At 54.4% G+C, this 26004-nt stretch overlaps 11 protein-coding genes across 11 annotated transcripts; 5 read left to right on the forward strand and 6 right to left on the reverse strand.

Annotated features, from left to right (window-relative positions):
- Positions 1 to 1524: 1524 nt before the first annotated feature.
- Positions 1525 to 3077, reverse strand: CCM_08354 (pyruvate dehydrogenase, putative; the record flags this gene model as incomplete). Its single annotated transcript, XM_006673493.1, has 3 exons — positions 1525 to 1557; positions 1582 to 2509; positions 2560 to 3077. 3 exons carry the CDS (start codon positions 3075 to 3077, stop codon positions 1525 to 1527), a joined length of 1479 nt encoding a protein of 492 aa, XP_006673556.1.
- Positions 3078 to 3714: 637 nt separating this feature from the next.
- On the forward strand, positions 3715 to 5220 carry CCM_08355 (Protein kinase-like domain; the record flags this gene model as incomplete). The annotated part of the gene is made up of 1 exon (XM_006673494.1): positions 3715 to 5220. The coding sequence occupies one exon, from the start codon at positions 3715 to 3717 to the stop codon at positions 5218 to 5220; it is 1506 nt and encodes a 501-aa protein (XP_006673557.1).
- Positions 5221 to 5850: 630 nt separating this feature from the next.
- Positions 5851 to 7215, reverse strand: CCM_08356 (ribosome biogenesis protein Ssf2, putative; the record flags this gene model as incomplete). The annotated part of the gene is made up of 2 exons (XM_006673495.1): positions 5851 to 6735; positions 6784 to 7215. 2 exons carry the CDS (start codon positions 7213 to 7215, stop codon positions 5851 to 5853), a joined length of 1317 nt encoding a protein of 438 aa, XP_006673558.1.
- A 490-nt stretch (positions 7216 to 7705) lies between these two features.
- CCM_08357 (ATP-dependent rRNA helicase RRP3) lies at positions 7706 to 9190 on the forward strand (the record flags this gene model as incomplete). Its single annotated transcript, XM_006673496.1, has 2 exons — positions 7706 to 7873; positions 7916 to 9190. The coding sequence occupies 2 exons, from the start codon at positions 7706 to 7708 to the stop codon at positions 9188 to 9190; spliced, it is 1443 nt and encodes a 480-aa protein (XP_006673559.1).
- A 266-nt stretch (positions 9191 to 9456) lies between these two features.
- On the reverse strand, positions 9457 to 16199 carry CCM_08358 (transcriptional corepressor of histone (Hir3), putative; the record flags this gene model as incomplete). The annotated part of the gene is made up of 4 exons (XM_006673497.1): positions 9457 to 15243; positions 15279 to 15869; positions 15923 to 15997; positions 16191 to 16199. The coding sequence occupies 4 exons, from the start codon at positions 16197 to 16199 to the stop codon at positions 9457 to 9459; spliced, it is 6462 nt and encodes a 2153-aa protein (XP_006673560.1).
- Positions 16200 to 16817: 618 nt separating this feature from the next.
- On the forward strand, positions 16818 to 19132 carry CCM_08359 (clathrin-coated vesicle protein (Bud7), putative; the record flags this gene model as incomplete). Its single annotated transcript, XM_006673498.1, has 6 exons — positions 16818 to 16840; positions 16893 to 17019; positions 17066 to 17196; positions 17252 to 17532; positions 17583 to 18544; positions 18593 to 19132. 6 exons carry the CDS (start codon positions 16818 to 16820, stop codon positions 19130 to 19132), a joined length of 2064 nt encoding a protein of 687 aa, XP_006673561.1.
- A 477-nt stretch (positions 19133 to 19609) lies between these two features.
- On the forward strand, positions 19610 to 20839 carry CCM_08360 (ATP binding protein; the record flags this gene model as incomplete). Its single annotated transcript, XM_006673499.1, has 2 exons — positions 19610 to 19679; positions 19749 to 20839. 2 exons carry the CDS (start codon positions 19610 to 19612, stop codon positions 20837 to 20839), a joined length of 1161 nt encoding a protein of 386 aa, XP_006673562.1.
- A 256-nt stretch (positions 20840 to 21095) lies between these two features.
- On the reverse strand, positions 21096 to 21419 carry CCM_08361 (metallothionein-I transcription activator; the record flags this gene model as incomplete). The annotated part of the gene is made up of 2 exons (XM_006673500.1): positions 21096 to 21120; positions 21211 to 21419. 2 exons carry the CDS (start codon positions 21417 to 21419, stop codon positions 21096 to 21098), a joined length of 234 nt encoding a protein of 77 aa, XP_006673563.1.
- Positions 21420 to 22216: 797 nt separating this feature from the next.
- On the forward strand, positions 22217 to 22798 carry CCM_08362 (Histidine triad-like protein; the record flags this gene model as incomplete). The annotated part of the gene is made up of 1 exon (XM_006673501.1): positions 22217 to 22798. One exon carries the CDS (start codon positions 22217 to 22219, stop codon positions 22796 to 22798), a length of 582 nt encoding a protein of 193 aa, XP_006673564.1.
- A 426-nt stretch (positions 22799 to 23224) lies between these two features.
- CCM_08363 (Caldecrin precursor (Chymotrypsin C)) lies at positions 23225 to 24545 on the reverse strand (the record flags this gene model as incomplete). Its single annotated transcript, XM_006673502.1, has 3 exons — positions 23225 to 23926; positions 24000 to 24200; positions 24507 to 24545. 3 exons carry the CDS (start codon positions 24543 to 24545, stop codon positions 23225 to 23227), a joined length of 942 nt encoding a protein of 313 aa, XP_006673565.1.
- Positions 24546 to 25236: 691 nt separating this feature from the next.
- CCM_08364 (uncharacterized protein) lies at positions 25237 to 25963 on the reverse strand (the record flags this gene model as incomplete). Its single annotated transcript, XM_006673503.1, has 3 exons — positions 25237 to 25353; positions 25617 to 25856; positions 25892 to 25963. The coding sequence occupies 3 exons, from the start codon at positions 25961 to 25963 to the stop codon at positions 25237 to 25239; spliced, it is 429 nt and encodes a 142-aa protein (XP_006673566.1).
- Positions 25964 to 26004: the final 41 nt, after the last annotated feature.

Genomic DNA, 26004 nt, shown 5'->3' on the forward strand with positions numbered 1-26004 from the left:
CCGTGTACGTGCGCGCCGCGAGCGCGGCCGCGAGCGCCACCGCGTCGTGGTCCTCGGTGATGGCGAGTTCCCGGGGCGTGAGCAGCCCGCAGGTGCGCGGGATATCCGTCACGTTCCGCGGCGCGGCGGACACAACGGCCTGCGGCAGCCGCAGCGCGACGGGGATGCGGTCGGCGAGCTGCTGCAGACAGGCTGCCCGCTTCTGCTCGTAGGCGTCGGAGCCGCGCGGCATCGCGGGGGGGACCGCCACCATGGGGAGCGCGGGCGTGGTCATGGCTGGGCTTGTCTGGAGATGTTGTGCGGGTGCAAAACGAGATGGGGAGAGGGGGGTTTTTCGGTGGTTTGTGAAGGTGATGAGAGTTGGTTTGGAAGTGCTTGCACCGGCTTGTTAAAGGACAGATTATGCGACGCAATAAAACGGACCATGTCCGCCGCCCCCGCGCGCTCGCATTGTGTTATGCTGGCTATTCACGGAGTACAAGGCCTCCAGTAGCCCCAGGATTTCGTAAGACGGGTTCCAGTGCAGCCCCATCGGAGCCGGAGCCGGGTAGTTGCCCGCGTTTTGCGGGGTACCCGTGAGGTGTATCGTAGAATTCATTTCCGATCAATATATGATCCCCTGGTAAGCCCAATTCTGTTAATTAACGATAGTGAGTTCCTTTCGTCCGAACCCCTTTAGAGACACCTTCGTCCCTTCACCCAAATATTCTAGCTGCCGCTCGGAATCAGCTTCCGATGGAGTAAACACCGCTGACGTGATAGAAGGGAATATCTTTAGTCCAGGATCGGCGATACACATCTGCAAACACCCCTTGAAAAACGCCTCCTGTGTCGTCTTATCGTTGGCGCCCTCTGACAAACCCTCCGCCGGTCGATATCGTATAAGCTCTGATATCAAGCTTCAGCTTTGTCATGTTTATCACAGATTGGATTCAATGCGAAAAGCAAACCGCCACACATGCCCAAGTCGGAAACTTGGCGGAAAGGAGCTGATGGTGACAAATTTGTATTATAGTACGCAATCGCCGTTGTCTACTACTCCTCTCTTGGAGTAGTCAATGTCCACGCCCACGGGCATGCAAATCACCTGCCGGTTCTCTACCTGTCCGCAGTCCACAGCCGAGATCGAGGCGTCCTCATTCTGGTTGACGCACTTGCCGCTTGTCTTGTGCATGATGTTCCGACTCGGGAAAGGTCCACGTGAGGGCGCCGCAGTCATCCGTGCCGGTCGAGACGGCCCCGTCCCTGCACCGAGGCAGCGACCAGGGCTGCGCAGGCTGCCAGTTCGACTACAAGCTGGGACGGTCAAGAGAAATATTTTCGATTTTTTTGTGGAAGTTTCCTAGTTTGCATAAGCATATACATATATACTCTCGAGCTGAATACTCGACCAGCAACACGCAAGTTCATGGTAAGCAACAAATGACACGTTCCGACAGGACGTAACAAGGCCACTCCCGGGCAGGTGTAAATGGCAGCACGTAGCCAGCCATGGTAGAAAGCAACGTCCAGTCATCCAGTCCCCTACTTTCGATAGGGATCCTTGAAGAAAATTACCTGAATGGTAATATCATCACGCACGTTGCGGCTCGTCGGCGTCGGCGCCGTCACCAGCCCCAGCACGATGCTCCGACGCGTGCCGCCCAGCGCATTCTTGAGCAGGCAGACGGCCGCATTATCCATGTCGTCCATCGCAAAGTACTCTGGCGTCGCCTTGTAGCTCGGCCAGCCGTCCTTGAAGCTCCAATTCGCCTTGGCCTCTCCGCTGGGCCGTCCGCCCGCCCCCTTCTTCTTCTTCGTGAGCCACTGCGACACGCAGGCGACGGCGTCGTCGTTGGAGATGACGTCCCACAGGCCGTCCGAGGCCAGGATGACAAAGTCTTCCCCGCTCACTTTGCGAGTCGTCACCTCGGGGCGGGCCGTCAAGTACGGCGGCGTGGCGTTTTGCTTGCGCGGGGCGTGTCCCGCAAAGCGCTTCTCGATGCGGGTGACGAGTTCCTGCGGGTACTTCCAGCGGTGGTCGCCAAACGCGCGCGTCACTGCGAGCCCCATGAGGCGGCCCGAATTCGGGTCCAAGATGGCGTCCTTTTCGCCCGGGTGTGCCCGGTCCAGGCGCGCCACCTCGTCCTCGTTGAAGCCCGTCTGGTCGGCGCTGAGGGGTGTGGCGGCGTAGGCGCGCGCCGCCGCGGACCAGGATCCCAGCACGGCACGCGAGTCGCCGGTGACGGCGGTGCGCAGCGTCGACGTCTGCGTGTCGTACAGGGTCAGCAGCGCGCAGGAGCCGGCAATGGCGGGGGCGAGGGCGGACAGGGCCGCGGCAGTCAGAGGCTCGCTGCTGTCGGCGACGGCATCCCGGCCGGCCGCCATGATTTGGTCGTCGAGGCGGCAAAAGGCCTTTTGGATAGCCGCGTCCACGGCGTCTCCAGCGGCGGACGGCGCGAGGGGGCTCAGCATGGCAGACACGTAGGGGATGAGCTTCTCACGGAGCACAGCAGAGCATGCCCAGCCGCTGCTATTGTCAGCGGCGTGTTTTCAAGGATGGTTTGGGTGTGTGCATACGCATGGCCGTCGTAGACACCGGCATAGATGGTCTTTGCCCCGCCCACGCCCTCTCCCACGGCGACGGTCCAGTAGTCCTCTGTCGGGCAGTTGCTCTCAAACCGCACCGCGTCGATGCGTCCGGCGGCGCCCTGATGGCCCGTAAACACAAACGACGTCGCCTGCTCACGAATCATGCCCGCGATGTCGGCCCAGGCCACGGGCTTGACGGGGGAGCCCACCGGGCCGTCCACGTCGACAGCGGGGGGGACGGCGGGCAGCGAGTGGTCGCGGCGGCTGCGGTCGTGGTGGCGCTCGGCGACCGTGACCCGTCGTCTTCGCGAAGCGTACCAGATGAGGGCGCCGCCGGCCGCACCGAGGGCCAGAAAGCGCGTGCGCCGCGTAAAGCCGGGCCCGTCATCACGGCGACTGGAGCTGGTTGAGTACAGCTGGTCGCGGCCTAGGCTGAGCTTGGGGGCGGTGACGTGCGGGCGGGCAGCCGCGAGGAGCCGCCGGCTGGCGGGACTGCATCGAAGCATGACAATGGGAGTGTCGATGATGCGCGGAGAGTGGGGGGCACAGTAGAAGGCCAGAGATGCAATCCAGAGGTGAGCTTGTGACTCGCCATGCTGTGTGTGTCTGGCACGCGACAACTTCCCCACAGCTGCAGGCCCGGCCGCCGTCTCGCCTTCCGCATTCACACTAGGAAATAGTTCGCACAGCCGAATTGATGACTGCGCTAAGCTGGGACAAAGTTTAAATGCCGCCGTTTGATTTCGGGATTTGTGTATAATTTTATTGGTGCGTGGATGGGCCGCTGGACGTGGCTGTATGATGCGGAGTCGGCTAGAGATCTTGGGCATCCTCAACGGTTGTTTATATATAAGCAGGATGAAGGCCTATATCCGTACATGTTTGCTTCTCTTAGTAAACTCGCATCATTATTTCCATGGTTTTTTTTTCTAAATGCTCGTTACATGCATCAATTGTTCCATTCACTCCTTACCTTTCCGCAGCTTGAGGCGAATAGACACTAGCCACACCTACAGCCACGAGCGGCTGTGCCACAACGAATTGACAAGGCTTCCCCTGACATGGCACTTCTTCAATCTACCACTGTTTGCATTGATCGATGCGACTTTTTGCGAGCTTGCATAAGGCCTTGCCCAACACGCCATGGAACGGGCACGCGGTTTCAACGACGAAATAGTCGGACACGCGGTGCACCGCGCGCGCGACCGATTCGTCGAGCAGCTACGGAGCCGCGAGAACGAGATTCTCACGCTCGCGGCGAAACATTGCGGCCACGCGTCGGCGCGCTTCTTCCCCTCGCGGGCTGTGGGCGACTACTATGCCCGCGGCAGCTACAATGCCTTGTTCTTTGTCGAGTTTGCCGACGGCAGCCGGTCTGTCGTGCGCATCCCGATTCGGCCTACCCTTGCCTACTGCCCGCGCCTCAAGCTGCAGTGCGAAATCGCTACCATGCAGCACGTGTCTGAAACGACTACCATCCCTATCCCTAGGATTCTGGCTTACGCGCTGGAGAGCGGCACCGATCCCTTGTCCACGTTTCTCGTCCTCGAGTACATTGACGGCAATGTGCTCTCGCCTGCTGCCTTTGGAAGCCTCCCTGCGGATGCCAAGAGGACGCTCTACGAATCGCTCGCCGATGTGTACGTGCAGCTTCGACGCCAGGAGTTCCCCTCCATTGGCCGGCTCAAACTCGGGGCCACTGGCGTAGCAGCCCACACGGCGACGGTTGATATCAACATGATGCTGCTCGAGGGCTTGAACCCGCTCAGCATACAAGATTTCTATCACGGCGAGTCCGGCATCCTAAAATCAGCCAATCAGTACACAAAGATGCAATTAGCTATTGGATTCAATGCCTTTGTCAAGAGTCGGAGCGCTCTGGACCCCGAGCTGGCGCTCGAACGCATCTACAACCACCACAGATTCAGCAAGCATGTCCAAAGCTGGCTAGATCCAAAGATGGATGAGGGACCGTTTGTGCTTGTGCACGGTGACTTACAGCTGTCCAATCTAATGTTAGATGACGATGCGCGCGTCATTGGCGTGCTCGACTGGGAATGGAGCCGAATAGTTCCCTTACAGTTTCTGACGCCACCCCTTTGGCTCAGTGGCACCGATTTTGTCCAACTAGGGCACCCCAATTCATGGTGCCTATTTCACATGAAGCAGCTTGCCGACTTTCTACGGATACTCAAGGTGCAAGAGGACAAGATGTTTCAGAACAGCACGCTCTACGACGAATGGAGCGGCCGCACCGAGAACGCGGAGCCGCTGGTTGCGAATGCCCTCGAGAGCTGGACCGATATGGAATTGTTTGCCCATAATTGGCTGGGAAAGGCGGTGTCGCCTACCGACGAAGTCTTGAGGGCATTCGCCGACGAGGACCCCCTACGGGGGCTGATGGCAGACATAAAAGCACGCGACGCTCGGAAGTATCAGCACGAACTGAATAACTTGAACTTGAGCTCAGAGAATGACGAGTCTAAAAATCAAACTGAAGAACATGCGGGCATGGCAAAAATCATGGGCTGGATGTCCCAACAACAAGGCATCCCAGCCGCGGCTTGCATCGGCTTCACTATCGCAGCTTCCATATCAATCGCTGCCGTGTGGTTGAGGTTGCGCCCCAGCTCTAGCCCCAGCCTCTGAGTAGGTCAATTTTCTCTTCAATGGCGGCCTTTGCGCTTCTCATCCTCTCGATGCTTGGATTCAGCGCGGTTACCTCGTCCTCCAGTTGGAGATTCGAGCGTGGCTTGTGACCCATCTTGTGATGTATTCGAGCCTATATCTCCCTACATAGCAAACTTTGACTGCGTAATTCAAGTAATTCTTGCTGTCTGGACGCAGCTGGTTCGAGCTCTAGAGCAGCCCATGTGCTAGTACTGGTTCTGTGAGCTGGCAGGTTTCCTGAGATCATGTACTTCCTACTCCCTATAGCCATGTATGCCTAAATATGCCCAGATAGAGCAAAATACATTGAATAGACTAAACCAAGTAAGCCACGAAAATGAACATAACTGCGGATTCTTGCAATTCCATATAGCATATATAGAAATTATCATTTCTTTTTCACATCTTGTCAACTCTTTACCCTGCGTGAGGAACGTCGCTGACACTTGAAGCACAAATTAAAGCACAGTACAGGGTAGCGCAAAGCCATCAGATTCAACTGCGCCAATGAGGCACAAGTGATATTTACTATGCAAATTTACATGTCCCGAGATTCCAACGCCAAAACGCCAAACCAATGTAGAACCCATTTCTTTTTGCATCGCCTTTTTACTCGTCAACCTCCCACTCTGCCTCGCCACCCCCGGTCACACCACCAGCGTCGGAGTCGAAGTCGCTATAATCCTCCATCTCCTCGTCGTCATCCTCATCGGCATTACCGTCCTTGTTGCCCTTGCGCGCCTCCTTTTCAGCCTTTTTGCGGTCCACGTTATCCTTTTGCTCCCTCTTGCGCGCCTCTTTCTCCTGGCGGCGCTTCTGCCAGCGCTTCTCCATATCCTTGAGCTCCTCCTTGCTCTTGTGGATGTACTCATGCCACATAATCTTGCCGGCGCACAGCCCGTCTTCAACCTTGGTGAGTCGCAGGCGCAGGCGCGGACCCAGCTCGACAAGCTTGACCGCACGGCGCTCCACGGTGCCCTCCTCCGTCTGCTCCGCCTCGCCGTTGTGCTCGGCGGCCAGTCGGGCTTTGGTCGATAGCACCTTGCGGGGCGCGGCGTCCAGGACCTCGACTTCGGCGTCGGTGTCAGCCTCGCTGCCGCTCGTCGCCTCCGTCATGTACCCGCCCTCGCCGTCCTGGCCGACCATGTAGTCGGCAATGTCCTGCAGCTTGCCGAGGTTGGGCATGTGCGCTTGGCGCGAGTTCTTGGTCGTCACCAACTTCTCCGCGGCATTGATGCGGCGCAGCTGCTTGGAGACGCCCGTGTGTCTTGTGGTGATGGCGTAATGGCGGAAGCTGAGCACAAAGGTGCCGTCGTCTTCCTCGGACTGCTCCCGGTTGATGAGAACAACTCGGCGAATCGATTTTAGAGGTGTGGCCTGGGGGTTGATTGGCGGAAACATGGAACGGAACACGGTAGTAGCCAGGGACTCGAGATGCTTTGGTACTTTGGACTTGCTGGCCGAATCGGGACGACTCATGTTGTTCATGACGAGCTACGTCTGTTAGCATTTTGGATCACAGGGCGATCAGGTCGGACATACCAGAGGCGCCGTTAGAAACTCCTTGCCCATGCCTTTGGGGTGCTTCTGAATCTTCTGCACATCCCTGCAGAGGGAGTATTGGTCCACGCGAAAGTTCATTGTCGGGCCGCGGGGTGTCAAGGCGACGCGCAGGTTTGTGTTGCCGCTCTCGGACCGAGAAAAGAGCATGAGATGGGTGACGCCCAGCGGACCGCACATGGCGAGGTAGTCCTTGAGCTTGTTGGCTCTGCGCTCCTTGAGCCGGCTTGCCGTGCCGGGCTCCATGACTTTGCGGACGTCGGTAGCGAGCTGGCTGACGCTGGAACCGACCTCACCAGCGCCAATGCGAATGACCATGCTCTTGGGGTCCTTGGCCGTCGCATGACCCTGGACGGTGGACTCGGGGTTGTTAGCACCCATGTGGGTTCTCTTTTTTACTCTGCGGCGAGCCATTTTGAAGGTATTTGGTGCTGCTTGGAAAAAGAATGAGGAAAGTAATGTCAATGACTTGGAGTTATAGAAAAATTGGCAGCTTCAACTGGTAAGATGGACGTCAAAAAAAAGTTTTGGCGGGACGCCGATAAGCCTTATCGAATGCTGCCTGCCTGACTAAGCGCCACCCATCTGGACATGAGAGGGCAAACTATTTACTACAGCACCGTCGAATTCGGTAGGGAAATTCTGTATAAAAGATCCTGAAATAAATATTCCCATACTTTCTCAGAATTCATGATCTACACAATCCATTTACCTTTGAAGCTGCGTTGATGCCATGTACCATGTCTGCTTACTAAACAGGTCTCTGTGCCATACAAAGTCTGCCCCCCGCTAAAAAGTTTCTGGAGACCAGGTCCTGATCGTCAATATTTCCGCTTGTCACTGTCGATTTTCTATTTACTCTGTCATAGACCTCTTTCCTGTGTCTTTCCGTAGTGCATACATCATGTCCGACTTGAAAAGACGTAAAGCCTCGCGCGACGAGCCCCCAAAGCCTGTCGAACCTGAACAATCTGCCCCCAGCAGCGAATCCGAGGACGAATCCGCGACTGTCGAGGCCGCCCAAGCCGATGACAAGGAGGAAGCAGAGCCGCCGAAGACCTTTAAAGAACTCGTACGCCTCTCTGTGACCCATCCAACATGCTCTTTCCCATAGGCTAATACTCCCCACCACCAGGGCATCGTCGACGCCCTCTGCGAAGCCTGCGAAACCCTCGGCTACAAGACCCCAACCGGCATCCAAGCCCAGTCGATCCCCGTCGCGCTGCAGGGCCGCGATGTGATTGGCCTCGCCGAGACGGGCTCCGGAAAGACGGCCGCGTTTGCGCTGCCCGTGCTGCAGGCGCTCCTCGACAAGCCGCAGCCGCTGTTCGGCCTGGTGCTGGCGCCGACCCGCGAGCTGGCCGCGCAGATTGGCCAGACGTTTGAGGCGCTCGGCGCGCTCATCTCGCTGCGCTGCGCCGTCATCGTCGGTGGCCTCGACATGGTGCCGCAGGCCGTCGCGCTCGGCAAGAAGCCGCACGTCATCGTGGCCACGCCCGGCCGGCTCGTGGACCACCTCGAAAAGACAAAGGGCTTCTCGCTGCGCACGCTCAAGTACCTCGTTCTGGACGAAGCCGACCGGCTGCTCGACATGGACTTTGGCGAGAGCATCGAGAAGCTGCTCAAGTTCATCCCGCGCGAGCGCCGCACCTACCTCTTCTCTGCCACCATGAGCTCCAGCGTCGAGTCGCTGCAGCGCGCCTCGCTGCGGGACCCCGTCCGCGTCAGCGTCAGCGCCAGCAAGTACCAGACCGTGTCGACGCTGAAGCAGCACTACGTCTTCATCCCGCACAAGCGAAAGGACACGTACCTCATCCACATCATCAACGAGTTCGCCGGCAAGTCGTGCATCGTCTTTACGCGCACCGTGTACGAGACGCAGCGCTGCGCCGTGCTGCTGCGCACGCTCGGCTTCGGCGCTATCCCGCTCCACGGCCAGCTTTCGCAGTCGGCGCGCCTCGGCGCCCTCAACAAGTTCCGCGGCGGCACCCGCGAGATCCTCGTCGCCACCGACGTCGCCGCCCGCGGTCTTGATATCCCCAAAGTCGACGTCATCCTCAACTACGACATCCCGTCCGACTCCAAGACGTACATTCACCGCGTCGGCCGCACCGCACGTGCCGGCAAGTCGGGCGTCGCCATCAGCATCGTCACCCAGTTTGACATCGAACTCTTCACCCGCATCGAAGCCGCCCTCGGCAAGAAGCTCGACGAGTTTGACACGAAAGAGGAAGAGGTCATGACCTTCCAGAGCCGCGTGCAGGAGGCCCAGCGCCACGCCCGCAACGAGATGAATAACATCATGGAGTCGCGCAACAAGGGCGCAACGATGAGAAAGGGACGCGACAATAAGCGGCGACGAGACGACATGGACAGAGGAGAGCGGTAATCAGCGGAGCAAGGCACAGTCGACGGAACGATGAAAAAGGGAAACACTACCATTCATGAGGAATACCCGGTTGATGGCCTCGAGTTCGAGGCCTGCAAAAAAGTATGGAGTTATGGTTATAATCAATTTAAAATTGCTGTTTAGTATTGACCACCAGAGGCTCGTTTCATATTTCAGAGTCCATACCCATCGCATTCCTGTCAACGCCGTTGCAAAATATCCCATAGTGTACATACAGTACGGCATCACGATCCCTGGCAACAGAGTTATCGGTCAGGGTCGTCATCTTCCGCATCTTCCATCTCCTCATCTTCGTCCTCCTCGTCCTCCTCTTCTTCGTTTTCGTCCCCCTCCCCCTCATCACCACCCTCCTCTGCACCATCTTCCTCTTCGCCTTCATCTTCATCGCCTTCATCCTCCTCGTCTTCTGCATTGTTCTCACCATCTTCGTCCTCACCGTCTTCCTCACCCTCCTCCTCGTCTTCCTCGTCTTCCTCGCCTTCTTCACCTTCTTCACCTTCTTCACCTTCTTCGCCTTCTTCGCCTTCTTCGCCTTCTTCGCCTTCTTCGCCTTCTTCGCCTTCTTCGCCTTCTTCACCTTCTTCACCCTCTTCACCTTCGTCACTTCCTATAACATCTTCACCTTCTTCACCCTCCCCTTCTTCTTCGTCTACTTCACCGTCTTCACCATCTTCGCCATCTTCACCGTCTTCAAGTTCTTCCTCCTCGTCATCAAGCCGCACGCCTTCCTCCTCTTCTTCTTCCTCTTCTACCTCCTCCTCCTCTAGCTCCACTTCTTCGCCTTCCTCCTCCTCCCCCTCTAGTTCGTCTTCAGGCCCTTCCATCTCCTCCTCTCCCTCATCACCCTCAAGCTCTTCATCCTCGATATCAGCATCTGCACCGTCCTCCTCCACGCCAGCCGCGTGGATCTCCTCCTCAATAGCCTCATCCTCGAGAGCATTCTCCTCGACGTCGGCCATTTCCGCGTCTTGCTCAAGAACAGGATTCATACCAGCCCCTTCGCCTTCACCTTCGCTGTCGGCGTCATCGCCACTAGCGTGGCTGTGGCGGCCAAGATTTAGCAGACCCTCAGAGACTTCTTCATCGTATCCTTCGGGTGCATCGCTCAGATCACTATCATCACTCCAGTCAAGTGGGTTAAGACCAAGTCTGGCTATTGGGGCTTTGGCTTTCACCCTAAGCTTCGCCTCGCGTCGCATCTGTCCTTCTGGACTGTCGCTGTAGTCGGAGCTATCAGTGTCGCTTATAGCAACGTTTGGAGTCTGGCTTCCTCTCTTGGCGCTAGAGACACTACTCTTGCGACTCTTGGCGGCGATCTTTGGTGGTTCCAGAGCGCGGACAACGGCTTGCTCCGCCTTGCGAAGGATGTCAGGTCGTCTGACGCCGGTCTTTCTTCTTGGTGCAGCCTCCGACTTCTCTGTATCCATCGGGGTAGCGGACCCAGCGCCGCTGTCAACATCAGCAGTGAAATTCAAGTAATTGCCAAGAGGACCCCATGGTTTCTCGACGGCGGGTCTCAAATCCAGCTGTTGAGTCGTATGTCTCTCTCCATCGGTCGTTGAAGTTGGCTTTTGACTGATGCTGTTATCATTCCACATTTTGCCTGCATCCTTGGCAGCCTCGATATCCAAGCGATCCGTAATTTCCTTCGCCTGGTTACGTTCTTCAATAACCTTGCTCGGCTCGAGGCCAGGGAGGCTGGTTGCAACGTCCGTGTAAATCTTGGAGTAACAGTCGTTGATGAGATCATCCATGGGGGCAGCTTTCATGAGATTTCCATTAAGCTTTTTGAGTTCAACAGCTTCCTTCATGCACTCAAAGGCTGGGATATGAGGACCTTCGCCGCCGGCCCATTCAGTGATACGCTCGCTTATAATCTCAAACTCTTCCATCGACAATGACTTGAAAGCGTCTTCATTGACAACAGGGATTCTATGAGCCTCCCGAATAAGCGAGACGTACGCCACAGAGCAGGACTGCCACAGATCATTGAAGTGGTAAAAGTCAGCACTCTTCTTTCGGAGGCGGCGAAGTAGCAGTTCGAGGTCGACACGGTTGCTCATAATAACTAGCAATCTGACCATGAATCGAGTATACTGTTCTGTGAAAACATGATGGCGACCGGGACGTTCCGCGTCGCACTTCCAGACATTCATGACCATGGTCTTTGTAAACATGTTGTCTCGCAGAATACTGAAAGCCGCCTTGGCCTCCACTAGCGCGTCAGGGCTGTCCTTGGCTGTGGTCTCGTTGAACAGAATCTTGGCATGACGCATGACAATTCTGTGTTGCCAGTTTGACTTGTCCTTGTCTCGAAGTTTTGTCAGATTGCGAATGATGTATTCTTCCCAGTCTTCTGGTTCCGAAAAGCTGGCGAAATGGTCGTTCGGATTGACTGGGATGCCAAAGGGCTGTTCGGAGAGAATGTCCGCCGCTGCGGCGGCAGTGATACATTTCGCGACCACCATTTTGTGCAAGATGGAAACAATCTTGTAATGAGGCTCCAAGATGGGTTCGCTGCTCTTTGATTTACGCGGCTTATAAGCAGCCGCAGTCGATTTCTTCAGTGCGTCCAGAATCATGCCGGTGGTGATTTTTGTTTTTGACTCGAGGCCTTCAACAAGCTCCTCAGGGTTGCGGAAGAGCTTCCAATAACACTTTGCCAGCATATAATGATTCTTCCAGTTGCTTGGCTTGCGGTCGATGGCCATCTTGTACAACTTTGCGGAAAATTTCCACACCTGGTGCTTGGTCACCTGGTCGTGCACAATCTTCTTGAATGTACCGGAGCCCATGTCTTCAATAAAGAAGCGCTCCTGTTCAGCGTGCTGAAACGGTTCCATAGCAAAAGGCTCTCTGCTGGATGAGTACAGCCGTGTCGCAAATTTATAGTACAAGTCGTGAAGCGCATCGCCATCTTTCGTACCGACCTCTTGGTCGCGAGAATGTGACAAAGCTAATGTGTAACAGTGGATGGCATTGCGTTGAACCCTGACGAGCTCGCCTCTGTCCTTGTTAATCTTGTCAGCTGTCCATAAAACGGATTCGTCCAGCTCATAGTCGAAGCATTCTGCGAGTCGGAACCATGCGTCCCATTTGTCTGCCGTAAACTGCAGCTGCAAACGTAGAAAAGTCGAACCAATTCGGAGGTCGTCTGTGGCCCCGGGTGTTTGTCGACGATTGAGCTCCACGCCCTTGAACTTGGTTAGGGCGATCATGCCAAGTAGGAAGAACCAGCCACGGTTAGCCAATGCTGCTTCCGGAATATTGACAGTCACAGAGTCCATAGAGACACTGCCCGCTAATGCACGATACAGGCGTAGCGGGTGAATGGGCCTTTTCAGTACCTCGGTCAAATTCCGTAAGTTATGAATCATCTGTGGCGTGGATTTTATCTGACCGATGCCGATGGTGGACTGCATGTGGTCGATGGTTGTCTTGAGATCCGACTTCAGCAAGTCCTTGAGCGTAAAGCGGTTTGCCAATATCATAATCTTATCGACGAGCTGCATTGTGTGTCGCTTCTCAAGTTTTTCGTAGGGACAGCCGTGATCCTGCAGCTCCCAGATACCAACACCAATCTTGAGGCCATAAATGTCGTATAAAACTTGACCAAGATGGTCCTCCCAGTTCTCAACGTCTTTTAAACTGAGTAGCTCAACGCGCATTAAGTTCAAGAACACTTTGGCTGAAACCTTGCAGAATTTGCGATGGCCGATGGATAGATGGACCGCATTAAGAAATGTCGCCAGTTCGTTCTCTGGTTTTAAAATATCCTTGTTCGAGAAAATATCCTGTTTCAACAAGGTATAAAGAAGACACCAATTGCGAACTTGCATCTCACGAAGCTTGTTCAATAGCATCTGGAAAGTCGAGTTGCTCGATTTGGCAGAAATCAGATTAACCCGCACTTCATCCTCAAACAACGAAATTGAGTGAAGAACAGTGCTGAGGCGAGCTAGTGCAGCAGCACTCTGCTTGATGTGGTCTTCATCAACAATGTCGAAAGCCGTTTTGTCACTAAGAGCCATAATCAGGGCATCGACAAGGAGTTCATCCAAAGACCTCATCGTCTTCATCAGAAGCATTCGGCGCGAGTCCTCTTGCATGGTTGTATATCCGTTGCTGCTGAAGTCATCCACAATCATCTCCACACTCTTTAAGAAGCAAGAAAACCGTTTTGTCGTATAGCCAATGGCTTCGTATGCGTCACCAAGGCGGGACCAGAGAAAAAGTCGCAACTCGATGCTGCTATTCTCTAAAAATTTCCACAGGTCTCGCATTCCTTGCGTGGCGCATTCAGAGAGTGGTTTCGTCGCCTGTTCGAGCCTTTGTGTTTGTTCTGCTCCGTCGATTGGATTGGGAGCCTTTTCTGGAGCAGTATGAACAGACGACGGATTCAGTACAGGCTCAAGAATGTCGATGACTGGCAATGGGTCCGTCATATTCTCTTGGAATAAATTCAGGAAAAAGTCCATTGTGTTGAGCTTGGAGATTTCTCGATCAGCGGCCGCGGCCGAGATATTCGACATGGCGTCGTTGTTTGGGAGGGTGAGAGACTCGATCTTTTCCTTGGCAAGGAATTCTCGCAGAGACGTCCACATGGCGAGAATGTGCTCGCGCACAGGGTCGTCAGCTAGTGCCGAGGACATGACAGAAGCCCATAGGAATCGTACGCAAAGGGGATCACTGGCTGGGCGGCTCAAGGAGCGGGTATAGTATGACGCGACGTCTAGCCAGCGGCCGAGTCTGTGCTTCGTTTTCAGCCGGGTGATGTTATCGACTACACTCGTGGGGCCAGTAATGTGCTCATAGACATCGATGTGAAGCTCCAAGAGCATAGGAATGACATTTTCCAGTCTCGCCATTGACTTGCCATCTTTTGACTGAGTCGCAATTTCCAGATCCGAGGTGACGTGTTCGTAGATGATCGAGTCGGCATTCTCCAGCATATCGAGGACTGCGATCTTGAGTTTGTCTGGCCACTGCTGCTCTGAGTAGCTTCTGCTCAGCTCAAGAATCCACTCGTAGATGACATCGCCTGTGGTAATCCAATCTTGACGTGTCGAAATAAGGTCGACAAATTGTTGTAAGCCTTGCTTTTCGTTGAACATTGCCGCTGGAGCTTGATCTTTTTGACTAGACTTGGCATTTTCAAGAAAAGAGGAAAGGCTGAGCGAAGGCAGGCTCTTCTTGTTAAGCAAGACATTCGCCGTTGTGTCGCTAAACTTCTCAAATATGGCATGCAAGTCTTGAGCTGCCACATTTGAGAATTTGGCTGGGCGAACTGCGCTGCAAGAAATTTCCTGGATCTGGCTCAAGGCATCGAAAGTTGACTTGTCCTCTACTCCGATGCTTTCAAGTATGTTTTTGGTTACTTGGAATAGATTTTGGTCCGACTCTTGGTATGCCTGCAGTTGTGCTGCTGCTGTAGCAGTTGGGTGTGCGGGCTCCTCGATGCTAGTCATGTCTGTTCGTCGTCGAACCCGCTTGCTTCGTGTTGAAGTACCGATCTCCTCTTCGCCCCCTTCTGGGAGACCTGCTACAGACTGTGATCTCTTTCGCGTCGGCATTGGAGTGCTGCGCTCTTTCTGCAAGGGCTCGACGGGTTTGGTCGGACTTTCTGACCTATTGGCGCCCCCCTTTGGTTTGTCATCGACATTTTTCTCTGCTCCAGCCGCCTCATTGACCCTTTCAGGTTCATCGGTAGGTTCTGGTTCGGTAGATTGCGTGATTTCCTTCGGGACATCCTCGAGCTCTTCGTCCGAAGTTGCTACTATGCGCCTGAGAACCACAGCAGCCGCATTGGTGTCGTTCATATTCTTCATGAGCGAGTTGGCAAGTTCGGACCAGCATGATATAGGCTCAAAATTCTGCGCATCTTCCATGGAGGCATCTTCATCCATCTCGACCTCCTCCACCGGGCTCGACGGGGGGGAGTGAGTTGCGCCGTGGGGTCTGGTAGAAATTTGATTGGGTCGAGATGTATTTTTAAAATGTCTGGCATTTCGCGATTTACCCATGGCGCAATGCTGGGGTGTGTTAAGGCCATTTCATCGTTGAGTACGTTCAGGTGATCTTTCAGCTGTTCGCCCGCCCAGCCTTCAGCCAAAGAGGGCGGCTCAACTTCATCCACCGTCGGGTCGTCATCGAGCTCGATGGCGGCTTCCAGGCAAAATCGCTTCAGACGACTGCTATTGATGGATGCTGAGAATCGTGACGTTTTGCGCCAAAGCTCCGGGTCTGATGGATCCTGGTCGAGGGCTTTGACCCAGTTGTCAAGGACTTTATGCGCGGCATCGTCATATGGCAGCCTTCTTAGTTCCTTGGCCGGGTCCAATGAATCTTTCAGCTTATCAAGAAAGAATTGTCCGTAGTTTTTGTAGGATATGTAGAGGGCTTGACCCAGGCTTGCAGCGACACCGTCAGCGCCACCCGCATCGACATCTAGCCCTGCTGAAAAGGCCTCAAGTGCGAGAGTATCAGGCTTTCCGTCGATTTGTCGTTCAGCTCGCTCGTAGTCGGTCCTGGCTTCACGATATTTGAATATTTCGCACCTAAACAGCTCGTCGTATGCTTCCGCGGCTTCGCCGCGATGCGCTGGCCCTTGGGCATGTAGTCGAAGGGCCTTCTGGAAGAGTTTCAACGCTTCATCAACCTATGGAATAGTCAGATCAACAAGTCAGTAGCATGGGTGCCGAAATATCATACGTGGAGCTCTTTTGTGGTGTCGATTTGCTCGTCAACGTTCTCCTCCGGCTCGAGGTTAATGGCCTGGAAGGCAGGCTATAACGCATCACTCAGTTAGCTTTCAGAAGCAGAGCTTTCAGAAGGTATCGCACCATGTTCGCTGCCAGAGATCAAAAGGTGCCAGGTCAACCATTCGGATTTTAATGCCAATGGCGATGGTTGGATGTCGTTTGCGCCGAGTTGAGGAGCTTTGGCGCGTTCAAACGTCGCGTCAGTTTAACAGGGGTACTAGCCACATCTTCAACTGTGGCGCAGCAGCGCAGTCTTTCACTTTCCCTTTCGCCAAAGCAAGGGGCTTATACGGGTAGTCAGAGCAGGATTGGTACTTGAAAGATGAAATAACGAATTTCTGCACAGCTATTAAACAGGACTAACAACTAAGGTCTCGGGAAGCGAGATTGGGGAGGAGAGCGACTTATTCGCGTCAACCGAGAGAATTACGACTCTGTCCTACAACGGCCCTTTGCCCTGTGTCGACTGCGACAGCAATGCCTTGCATTGGAAGCATATACTAATTGCAAAATCTATCCATCTGCGAGGGCGTGCAGAGTATTATTGGTATTATTCCATATTAATGAAGGCTGGAATTCGCGTCCAGCTGTCAAAGCGCCACGTGTGGCGGGTCCAGTGTTTGCTGTCCCACATCCCCTGCCCATCACCATTAAGCTGGCAGCTTGTGGACTGCGACAAGAACGGTTTCCCTCTTCATCAACAACGCCCTCTGGCCTGTTCTTTTAGTGCAACTCGGGTCAAATCGGCGAGCGCGTATAATCGCTACACTGGATAATCCGATTCGACGGACTGAGGAGCTTTACTTTCAAGTGCAACGACTCGCTCCCCGGAGCTAGCTGTCGCAATGTTGGCCCCAGCTGTACCAGAGTATGTGGCACTACGGCCACCGCAGAAGAATATATTGGCTGACCGGATCAAGGATCACGGAAGAGAACCTACACGAGTCGATTGATGCCCGTACCGAGTCGCTCCTAACACTGCGCGAGCTTGGCCCGCCTGACCTGGTCCACCTCCTGAGGCAAAGCACACGCAACCCACTGAAACAGGTAGGTGGAAACCGCCATATATGACATCCGTATTCTGACATCTTAGTCTGGTGTTTATCATCATGTCACCGGTGTCGATGCATCCTCCTCTGCCAGTCTTGCGGCATATATCAACACTCTCACATACAAAGAGCACGGGCCTAGTGCGACCTCTAAGATTGTCGAAGGCGTCTTTTGGTACGAGCATACAAGTGATTAGGCTGATGCCTGGAGCAGCTTCTGACGAATTTAGTTGCTACAATGCATTCTCCAGGCTTGACATGCGAGTTCACGTTTCCATCCCTGGGACGGTCGAGAGCTACTGCGTTGACGAGCGGGGCGAAAAGCGGAAGGCCTCCGAGGATCTCTGGCTAGAAACATATCTCTGCAGTGTTCTTCGTGCATACTCTTATGCTGATGACGGAAGTGGTGACACAATTCGCAAAATCATGGGCGTGCGCCGCTTCAACCCGGTCACAAACACCGAAGCCGAACACCGTTTCCTGTTTGCTGCTGAGCAGCTCTTTTTCCGCGGTAAGCCTGATTGCCCAATTGGATGAGACATTGACACTAATGCATTGTAGGATGGCAGCTCGGCTCTGACTCTGTAGTGCAAGTTCCGACGAATGTTTCGAACCATCTGACCACCGGACTCCTGAAATACCTCGAGACTACCGGTCGCTATGCTTCGGGCATTAACCTGTTCGAGAAGCTTCGTACGCAAAGCATTGAAGTCTCCTCACTGCTTGCCAAGGTCCAGTTTATGGGCAGCGAAGAAGTCGCTGGCGTCAATGTGCTCTACGAATCGCTTCAGCAAACACCTATGGACTATGTCATGTTGGATACACAAGCCGAGTTCTTGATGAAGAAGGCGCAAAAGGCCGAGACACCGGAGCAACGAACCGACCGACTTAAAATGGCAATGGGGTGTGCAGACCGTAGTACGGTTGCCGCCCCAAGCGAATTCGGAACCTGGGCCAGACTTGCTCAGGTCTATGTTGCGATGGAGGACTGGGAGAATGCACTCACGACACTTAACTCGTGTCCGATGTTTACATATCAAGACAAGGACGCGCCGTTGATGCCAGAGCCCAAGGAAGTTCAACTTCCTATTCTCACCGAAACTAGACTAGACGAGATTGACAGCGAACCCGAGTCGAGATTCTCCGAGCAGGTCGACCCGAGCATCTTGGGGCTGCGAGCGGCTGCCTATCGCGGTACCTTCAAACAAGCATACAGTATTCTGACAGAGATGACGTCAAAGATTGGCTGGGACCAGCTGCTCAAGATTCGCAGCACAGTATTCGTAATGGAAGACGAGTACCGCACGGAGAAACATGAGGCAACGCAGGGTGCTCATAAACGAACCCCCAGCACCGACGGCCTCCGCGGAACTCCCGATCCAACCTCCAACGGTGACGACAAAGCCGAAGCTGAGGGAGAAGACAAGGGCAAGGAAACGGAGCAGACAAATGGCGAAGAGAATGGCGTTGAGCGTCCTTCCAATACCATCGACCCCAAAATCCTAAAGGGAGATCAGGAGAATGTACGTTTATCAGTGCACTTTGTGTGGGTCAAACTAACAACTCAAAAGGGTGACGGCGAGGAGGTTCTGTCGAAGCTCAACACGAAGCGTTTGTGTGAACGATGGCTGGACAGCCTGTTCATGGTCTTGTACGAAGACCTGCGTGTGTATACGATTTGGCGCACCCAGATGGCGCAGTACCGCGCACAGCAGATGCAGTATAAAAAGTCCGCGGAGGAATGGGAAATCCTGGGCTCGCTCGCTGAGCGTCTGCAGCACTTTGACGAAGCTGTTGAGGCGTACCGGGCGTGCTTGTCGCTGCGATTCAGCCCGAAGGCCCTTTCCGGTGTTCTCCGCGTTTACGAACGATCCAAGAGCACCCGCGAGAGCGTCGCATCCGTCATTCGACTGGTTACTTGGCAGTACCGATGGTACAGCGAATTCAGCCCGGAGCTGCTGCACACTATTCGCACGCTAATCGAGGATGAGGGCGCCGTCAAGGTGCGGAGCATAATACAGGCTACCAGCCTGCCCCAGGCTGTACTTGATCTCACCCATCACTATGCCGCCCTTTGTGCAAACTTTCGCAGCAGCGGCACGGAGGGCTAGCGGGAGGGGTGACGGCCAAGTGCCCAGAGACATATGACTGGGATGGTAGTTAATAAAACAGGCGTAAGGATGCAAGGGAAATAGAAGAAGTTGTTTAATTCAGCTGTTTTATCTGTTTTATCTTGACTGCTGGCTAATGTTACTGAAGGTCGAGTTGAGTCCATAGTACGCGTACTGCTGGCTATAGGCACTGGGAAATTTGAGCGGAATGGGGTACCTATATTGCAGCTAGCAAGTAATACTCAGTACAGCAGATACTGAGATAATATGTCCCGAAAAGCTTCCGAGATAGAAATGCGATGCAATACCGTAGGTGGTCATTCATTCATGCTGCCTGCCCCTCACTGTGGTGGGGCTTATCAAGGATCTTATCGACGAGCGCGCCCAAGAACATTTTTGACATTGACAACAGCACGAACAGCCACTTGCTCGACCTCCACCGAACACGAACTTGGTCGGGCATTCGTAAAGGAAATCATGGCTTCTGAAAGCAGCAGCGTGACGAGCGCATCGTCGCCCGTTGCCATTGTCTGCGTTGGCATGGCAGGTCAGTCAACTCCCCGTGCTTGATATCACCAGAGCTTCAGACGCAAGAGAGTTAAACAAGCATGCGCAGGCTCCGGCAAGACGACGTTTATGCAGCGCATCAACGCGCATCTCCACGAAAAGGAAACCCCACCCTACGTCATGAACCTTGACCCGGCTGTCATCTCGGTGCCGTTCGAGTCCAACATTGACATTCGCGACTCGGTCAACTACGAGGAGGTGATGAAGCAGTATAACCTGGGCCCCAACGGCGGCATCCTAACGTCGCTCAACCTCTTTGCGACCAAGGTCGACCAAATTGTCAACCTGCTTGAGAAGCGCGCCAAGCCGGACCCCGAGAATCCGCAAAAGAAGCCTATCCACAACATCCTCGTCGACACACCCGGCCAGATTGAGGTGTTTGTATGGTCCGCCTCGGGAACCATCCTGCTCGAGTCGCTGGCCTCGTCATTCCCGACCGTAGTGGCCTACATCATCGACACGCCGCGCACCTCGTCCACCTCGACGTTTATGAGCAACATGCTATACGCGTGCTCGATCCTCTACAAGACCAAGCTGCCCATGATTCTCGTCTTCAACAAGACCGACGTCAAGGATGCTGCCTTTGCCAAGGAGTGGATGACGGACTTTGAAGCCTTCCAAGAGGCCCTCCGTAGGGACGAGGAGTCGGACGCGCTGGGCGGCGTCGAGGGCGGCGGCCACGGCGGGAGCGGGTACATGGGCAGTCTGCTCAACTCAATGAGCCTGGTGCTCGAGGAGTTTTACGCGCACCTGAGCATGGTGGGCGTGAGCGCGCGCACGGGCACGGGAATCGACGATTTCTTCGCCGCCGTCGAGGACAAGCGCCAGGAGTTCTTGAGGGACTACCAGCCGGAGTTAGAGCGTCGCCGGGCGGAGCGTGAGGATCAAAAGAAGGCCTCGCGCGAGAAGGAACTCGACAAGATGATGCAGGACATGGCGGTGACCAGCGGCGGCGGTGGCGTCGGCGAAGGCCAGGGTGGCGAGGACGAGGAGATGGAGAGCAGCGGGGATGATGAGGACTCGGGCGACGAGGCGACCAAAAAGAGCCTCCAGGAGCGCTACGAGGCGGCCTTGGGCGACAACGAGGACTCGGTGCTGGCGGATGCCAGTTTTGCCAAGTATCTGCACACGCAGCGGTAGGCGACGGCGCGTAGCCCAAGTCTACGGAAAATTTTACGAGGCGTTTGGTGTTTATGACAGTATCTGGCGAGAACAATTTATTTGATAGTTTTTATTCAATGCAAATTTGCCTTCCTGTTGGAAGGCATCTGATTTAACATCCCAAACTCCAAGCACCGTAGTCGTATGCCTTTTTCACGTGGCCGCGCCTTATAACCCCACGGCTGACGGTCATTCCCGATGTCGTCATTTTCATATATACGCTCCTCGTCCGAGACTACCGCGCCTCGAACTGGACCATACTAAATTGATTTGTTAGCAGCGCTCTAGCTACCTCGTCTGTCCCGTCGGCCGTGCTCGCGAGACAGGCCAGCCAGAGGGGGCCATCTTACCGCTTGGTGCGCTCCTTGTAGAGCACGCGACCCGCGCAGTGCGGGCACGCGACGACGGCGTCCTTGCCGAGGGAGACGTGCCCGCCGCAGTCGCCGCACAGGTAGGTCATGATGGAGCGCTGGTCGTGGCGACCGACGTCGTGGGTGGCGCCGCGGGAAGCGACGGCACCGGCCGAGGCCGTAGGAACCTGGTATTCTTCGCGGGGCATAGCTGCGTAGGTGTGTCTGTGTGTGGGTTGTCGTGGTGATGGCTGGAGAAAAGTTGACGGGAAAAGGGGCGGTGGTTTGACGGAGAGGCGTGAAGAAGTTATGTCCGGCAGAATTAGGCGGTGAGGGGACTTGCGTCGTGCCCGTGTAAAGCTGGCTGCTGTGCCGAGCGAAGTGTGATAAATGCACGGATTCGACTTGAGAATAATTCCAAATGTTTCTGATTTGGATGAAAGGAGGATGCAACGCTACTGATTGTAGCGTATGAGGACTGCTAGTATTGTCTACATCTTGCCTGTACAAGCTAAGTCGCCGATATCGTTATTACTGGTATTAGTAGTTCCACGACACGACCAGGTGCGCCCACAACGACAACCTCAGAACAGAAACAACAAAAATCTGCAGACCATTGCTACTATAAATCCCTTGTAATTCCCCTTTTTTCATCATATCTCTAATTCCATTCCATTTGGTTGCTTCATGATCAGCGCGGCTGCATGTCCGATCCCAAGTGGGGCCTCATGATACCTCGGTCTGGCGATCAACTCTAGTTATCCGAAGCCATCTTTGCACATCACATCAATTTCGGCCCAAACATCACCTCTGCGACTTTCTTTTGTCTTTCTCGAGCGCACTCTCGTTTCCCTCAGCATGACACTTTTATAATCCGCTGCGCGCTTCTCTTCGATCTCTTCGATCTCTTCGATCTCTTCGATCCTCAACCACCGCCTACTGCGACAACACCTTGCCCAATCACGACTTGGTGTCCAACTACGACGACGTGCCCCCGCGACCGAAAATGTTTGACCCCTCGGCGCCGCCCGAGGACGGCTGTCCCTTTTGCGAAATCGCCAGCAGCTTCCCGCCCTACGACCCATGCTCGCCGCCGGCCGCGGGCGCCATCACGCCGGGAACTTCGCGCCGCGCCGCGCCAGCCACCTTTGTCGTGCTCTCGACGGCGGCCGTCGTGGCCTTTCTCGACATCATGCCGCTGAGCGCCGGCCACGTGCTCGTGTGTCCGCGCGCGCACCGGCCGAAGCTGACGGACGCGACGCGGGCCGAGGCGCGCGCGCTCGGGGACGAGGTGCGCGTGCTGTCGGCGGCCGTGGCGCGCGCCACGGGCGTGGGCGACTGGAACGTGGTGCAGAACAATGGCGCCGCCGCCGCGCAGGTCGTCCCGCACCTGCACTACCACATCATCCCGCGGCCCGAGATCCGCGCCTCGGGCCGCCTCTCGTCCAGCTTCACCATGTTTGGCCGCGGCCAGCGCGAGGAGCTCGACGACGACGAGGGCGAGGCGCTCGCGGCTGAGATACGGAAACGCGTGGCCGAGGTGTTGAAGGAGGACGAGGAAAGGACAGAGGTCAAGGCGAAGCTGTAGCGAGAGCTGGTTTGAGGCTGTACGATGGTTTGTATCATAGCATTTGGCGTTGGTGATTTTGGGGGAGGGGCGGTATCAGACACAGAGACCGGTGTTGCAGGCATAATTCGACCATTTCCTTCTAGACTCTATATTTATTACTCATCTGTCTTGTTCGCTTCTTGTTTGCTTCTTGACACCTCTTTCTTATTCTCGGTGTTGCACTGATCTTTCTCATTCTAGGGAGAGCTCGTTCCTCGCGCAGTTTGCCGCGCCCCATTCCCTTTTCGCCGCCACGCCTCAATTTGGTTGAGAGTCACATTATGCAAGCCGGAATCGTCGCGTTCAATCTTCTCTTTTCTCATTGAAACCAAGCATTTGAATGATCTGATGGACTGATAAAGACACGCTGCGCCCTGCACGGCCTGGGCATAGTCTCTGGCGTCTTCACTTCCACGCCGGACCGCCCAATGCAAGCAGATCCTTCTTAGCTTCGCTCAACTTCAGAGGCAGCTGCGTCTTAAGCGTTTCATCCTTGTCCATAGCGAACTGAACATTTGGGATCTTGTTAAATTCGGCAAAATGCTGTTCAACGCGCAACCGGAAGTCAGCCTCTCCCAAATTCGCAAGGAGATCCTCCTCCGCAGCCTGAAGCTTGGATCCGAGCTGAAACTTGAGAAGTGCGTCCTCATTGAAGGCGGATTGAAGCTTCGGAATTTCCCGGATAAGAGCAAAGGCTCGCTGAATTCTGCCTCGTTCATCGTCATCTGGGCTAGCTTGAGTTGGGTTGTTGCCTGTGGTCTCTTCAGCGGGGGAAGATCCTCCCTGTGGTGCTTTTTCAAGAAGTTCAGTGATGAAATCGATGTAACTGCCCACGTTGGTGAAAGTCTGCGGGTTAACGATGTTTAGCGCCCCTCCCCTTGCCGCGACACCGACCACCTGTCGTGTTTTTGGGTCGATGAGCGGACTGCCGCTATCTCCTTCCATAACACCGATCGTGCCACCACCAGCGCATATAATATCGGTGTCTTCAGCCGTATCCTTGTCCATGCACGTCTTAATGTCGGACACAGGAAGATCGACTCTGAGAAGTTGGGGAGCGAATTCGGGCTTCTCGTGCAAACCCCTTTTGGTCTTGTTAGCTGGAGGCTTTATAGATCATATGCTGTAGTTCTAATCATGATGCCACTTACCATCCCGGGGCTGTCAAGAGTGAACCAACGTCAGGGCGTGAGCCGCTCGCCGCCAGGGTCGCAAATTGAATAGTGTCACTACTTTCAATCGGGTTGGATAGTTTCAAAATACCAATGTCAAACACAGCCTTAGACAAGGTCTTGCCATCTTGAACATATGGAATCAAGCGATACTTGGGATGTTGATGAATGGCGGTGACGTTAGCATCTACTCCGCCTGACTCACGATCCTATAGATTCGTCAACTTTTTGTCTGATTATTGCGATGATAGCCAAATGGTACTTCCAATAGTGCCACGTACCCCTGTCACGCAGGCCAGTTAGATAAGAGTGCTGATTGCTTAAGACGAAGCGAAGCCGTGGTTCCGAACGCGGCTGGGGGCGCAGGCCGCTCGCGTTTCAGTAGACAGCTAATAACTAATAAGTTCCCGCTGGTATATGCCTGAGGTTGAGTCAGCCTCCCTGCCTCGCCGCCAACGTTTTTTCTTGGCAAGGCAACTTTGAATCAGGTAGTATTACTGAATCCGGAAATACACTATTGATATGGTCTTATATAGCCTGAATGGGCGTTTCATTTAGATATCAATGACTAGAATTGACACGCTGCTGTTTTTTCTACTCTTCATTGTTCTCCTGTTCCTATCGAAGCTTGTACAACTACTCGTCGAGCATGGCTGCGGACTAGCTACAATGCATGGTGTTGCTACGAAGCAGCTTCCAACCCATTTCTAGCTCGAAGCGTCTCAAAAATTGGGATTCAAATGTCATTCATCTGCTCAACAGCGAGTCAACACAATTGAGGAGCCGCAGGCATGGAGTACCCGCATCCTGGGCGGCGCGACTCGCGCGGCGGAAACCCCCCCTCTTCTCCTACACAGCCAGGTTTCTTGAACAAGGTATGACTTTTGCAAGAACAAGCGAGGGCCGAGCAGCTCTCATCAAAATAGCAGGGATTTAATGATAGTGACGGCGGCCTACTGCAGCCCCATAGTTGCCAGGGCACCCGAGGTCCCAGCGTTGTTAGGTGCTGTGACTGCATGGTACACACTTTCTGCCACCATACGCTCCTAGAATCAGTCAAACAGCACTCTATTCATCCTAGCCTTATATATATAAAAGACCTGGTACCGACCCAGTGGACATGCTCGCAGGCGGAGCTTTCTCAATGAATTCGATTGCGTTTTCGCGGTCGCCATGTCGCTTCTCTTTCCTTCATGGCATTCGCTCTATTACTAGATGCAGAGTCTGTGTTACGTCGCCTGTTACTCATCCAAGGCAGCTCTGTGGACGGGGCATTTGATTCTTGCTCTCAAAAACTCCCATCCCGTTCTGCGCATACTTGGCCGCCAGCCGTTGTACGACTGACGACTCTGGAGGATTAGACTATTACTAGGTATTGGTATTGGTATTGGTATTGCTATTTACCGTCGTGAAATCCTTGAAAAGGGCAAATAACGCCTGAGGGAACCTATAACTAAACTTTTATTTTACAGTTCATATTGATTCCGACCGATCTAACAGGTCCTTTAGGGCTTTCGCTAACTAGTTACCTATGGAGTTTCTAGGAAGGGCCGGCGGGTCCTTAAAACCTGCATAAGGGAAATATAGTTTCATAGCCTGCGTAGCGAGGTTATCCTTAGACAGACTTCGCTGAAAAACGAGGGCTCCCGGGCAAGCTTCGCGTACTCAAGCCAACCGGCACCTATGGTATCGTCAATGTGTAGGCGTTGGCCGAACCAGGGAGGCGCGGATCTCTTCCCCCGTACCTTTCTGCAGTAGAAGACATGTCCTGGGGATTTGCGCCGGCCGCAGCTACTCGTGAGTGTAGCGTCGGCGTGGTTGACCCGTTCATCATATGATGCAAAGTCTCCGTGGCCGGTCCGGGCCTTCTTATTTAAGTAAGAACTATCCGTCTTATTACTTGCAGAAGCAATTCCTTGTTCAAAGGGGCAGTTAGGCACTGCGTCGCTCTTTCACTGGTGGAAAGCGTCATGATGACTGATCCTAAGACATCTCCGGCATAGCCTAGTTGGG

This window comes from Cordyceps militaris (assembly GCF_000225605.1).
Source record: "Cordyceps militaris CM01 unplaced genomic scaffold CCM_S00007, whole genome shotgun sequence".
NCBI lineage: Eukaryota > Fungi > Ascomycota > Sordariomycetes > Hypocreales > Cordycipitaceae > Cordyceps > Cordyceps militaris.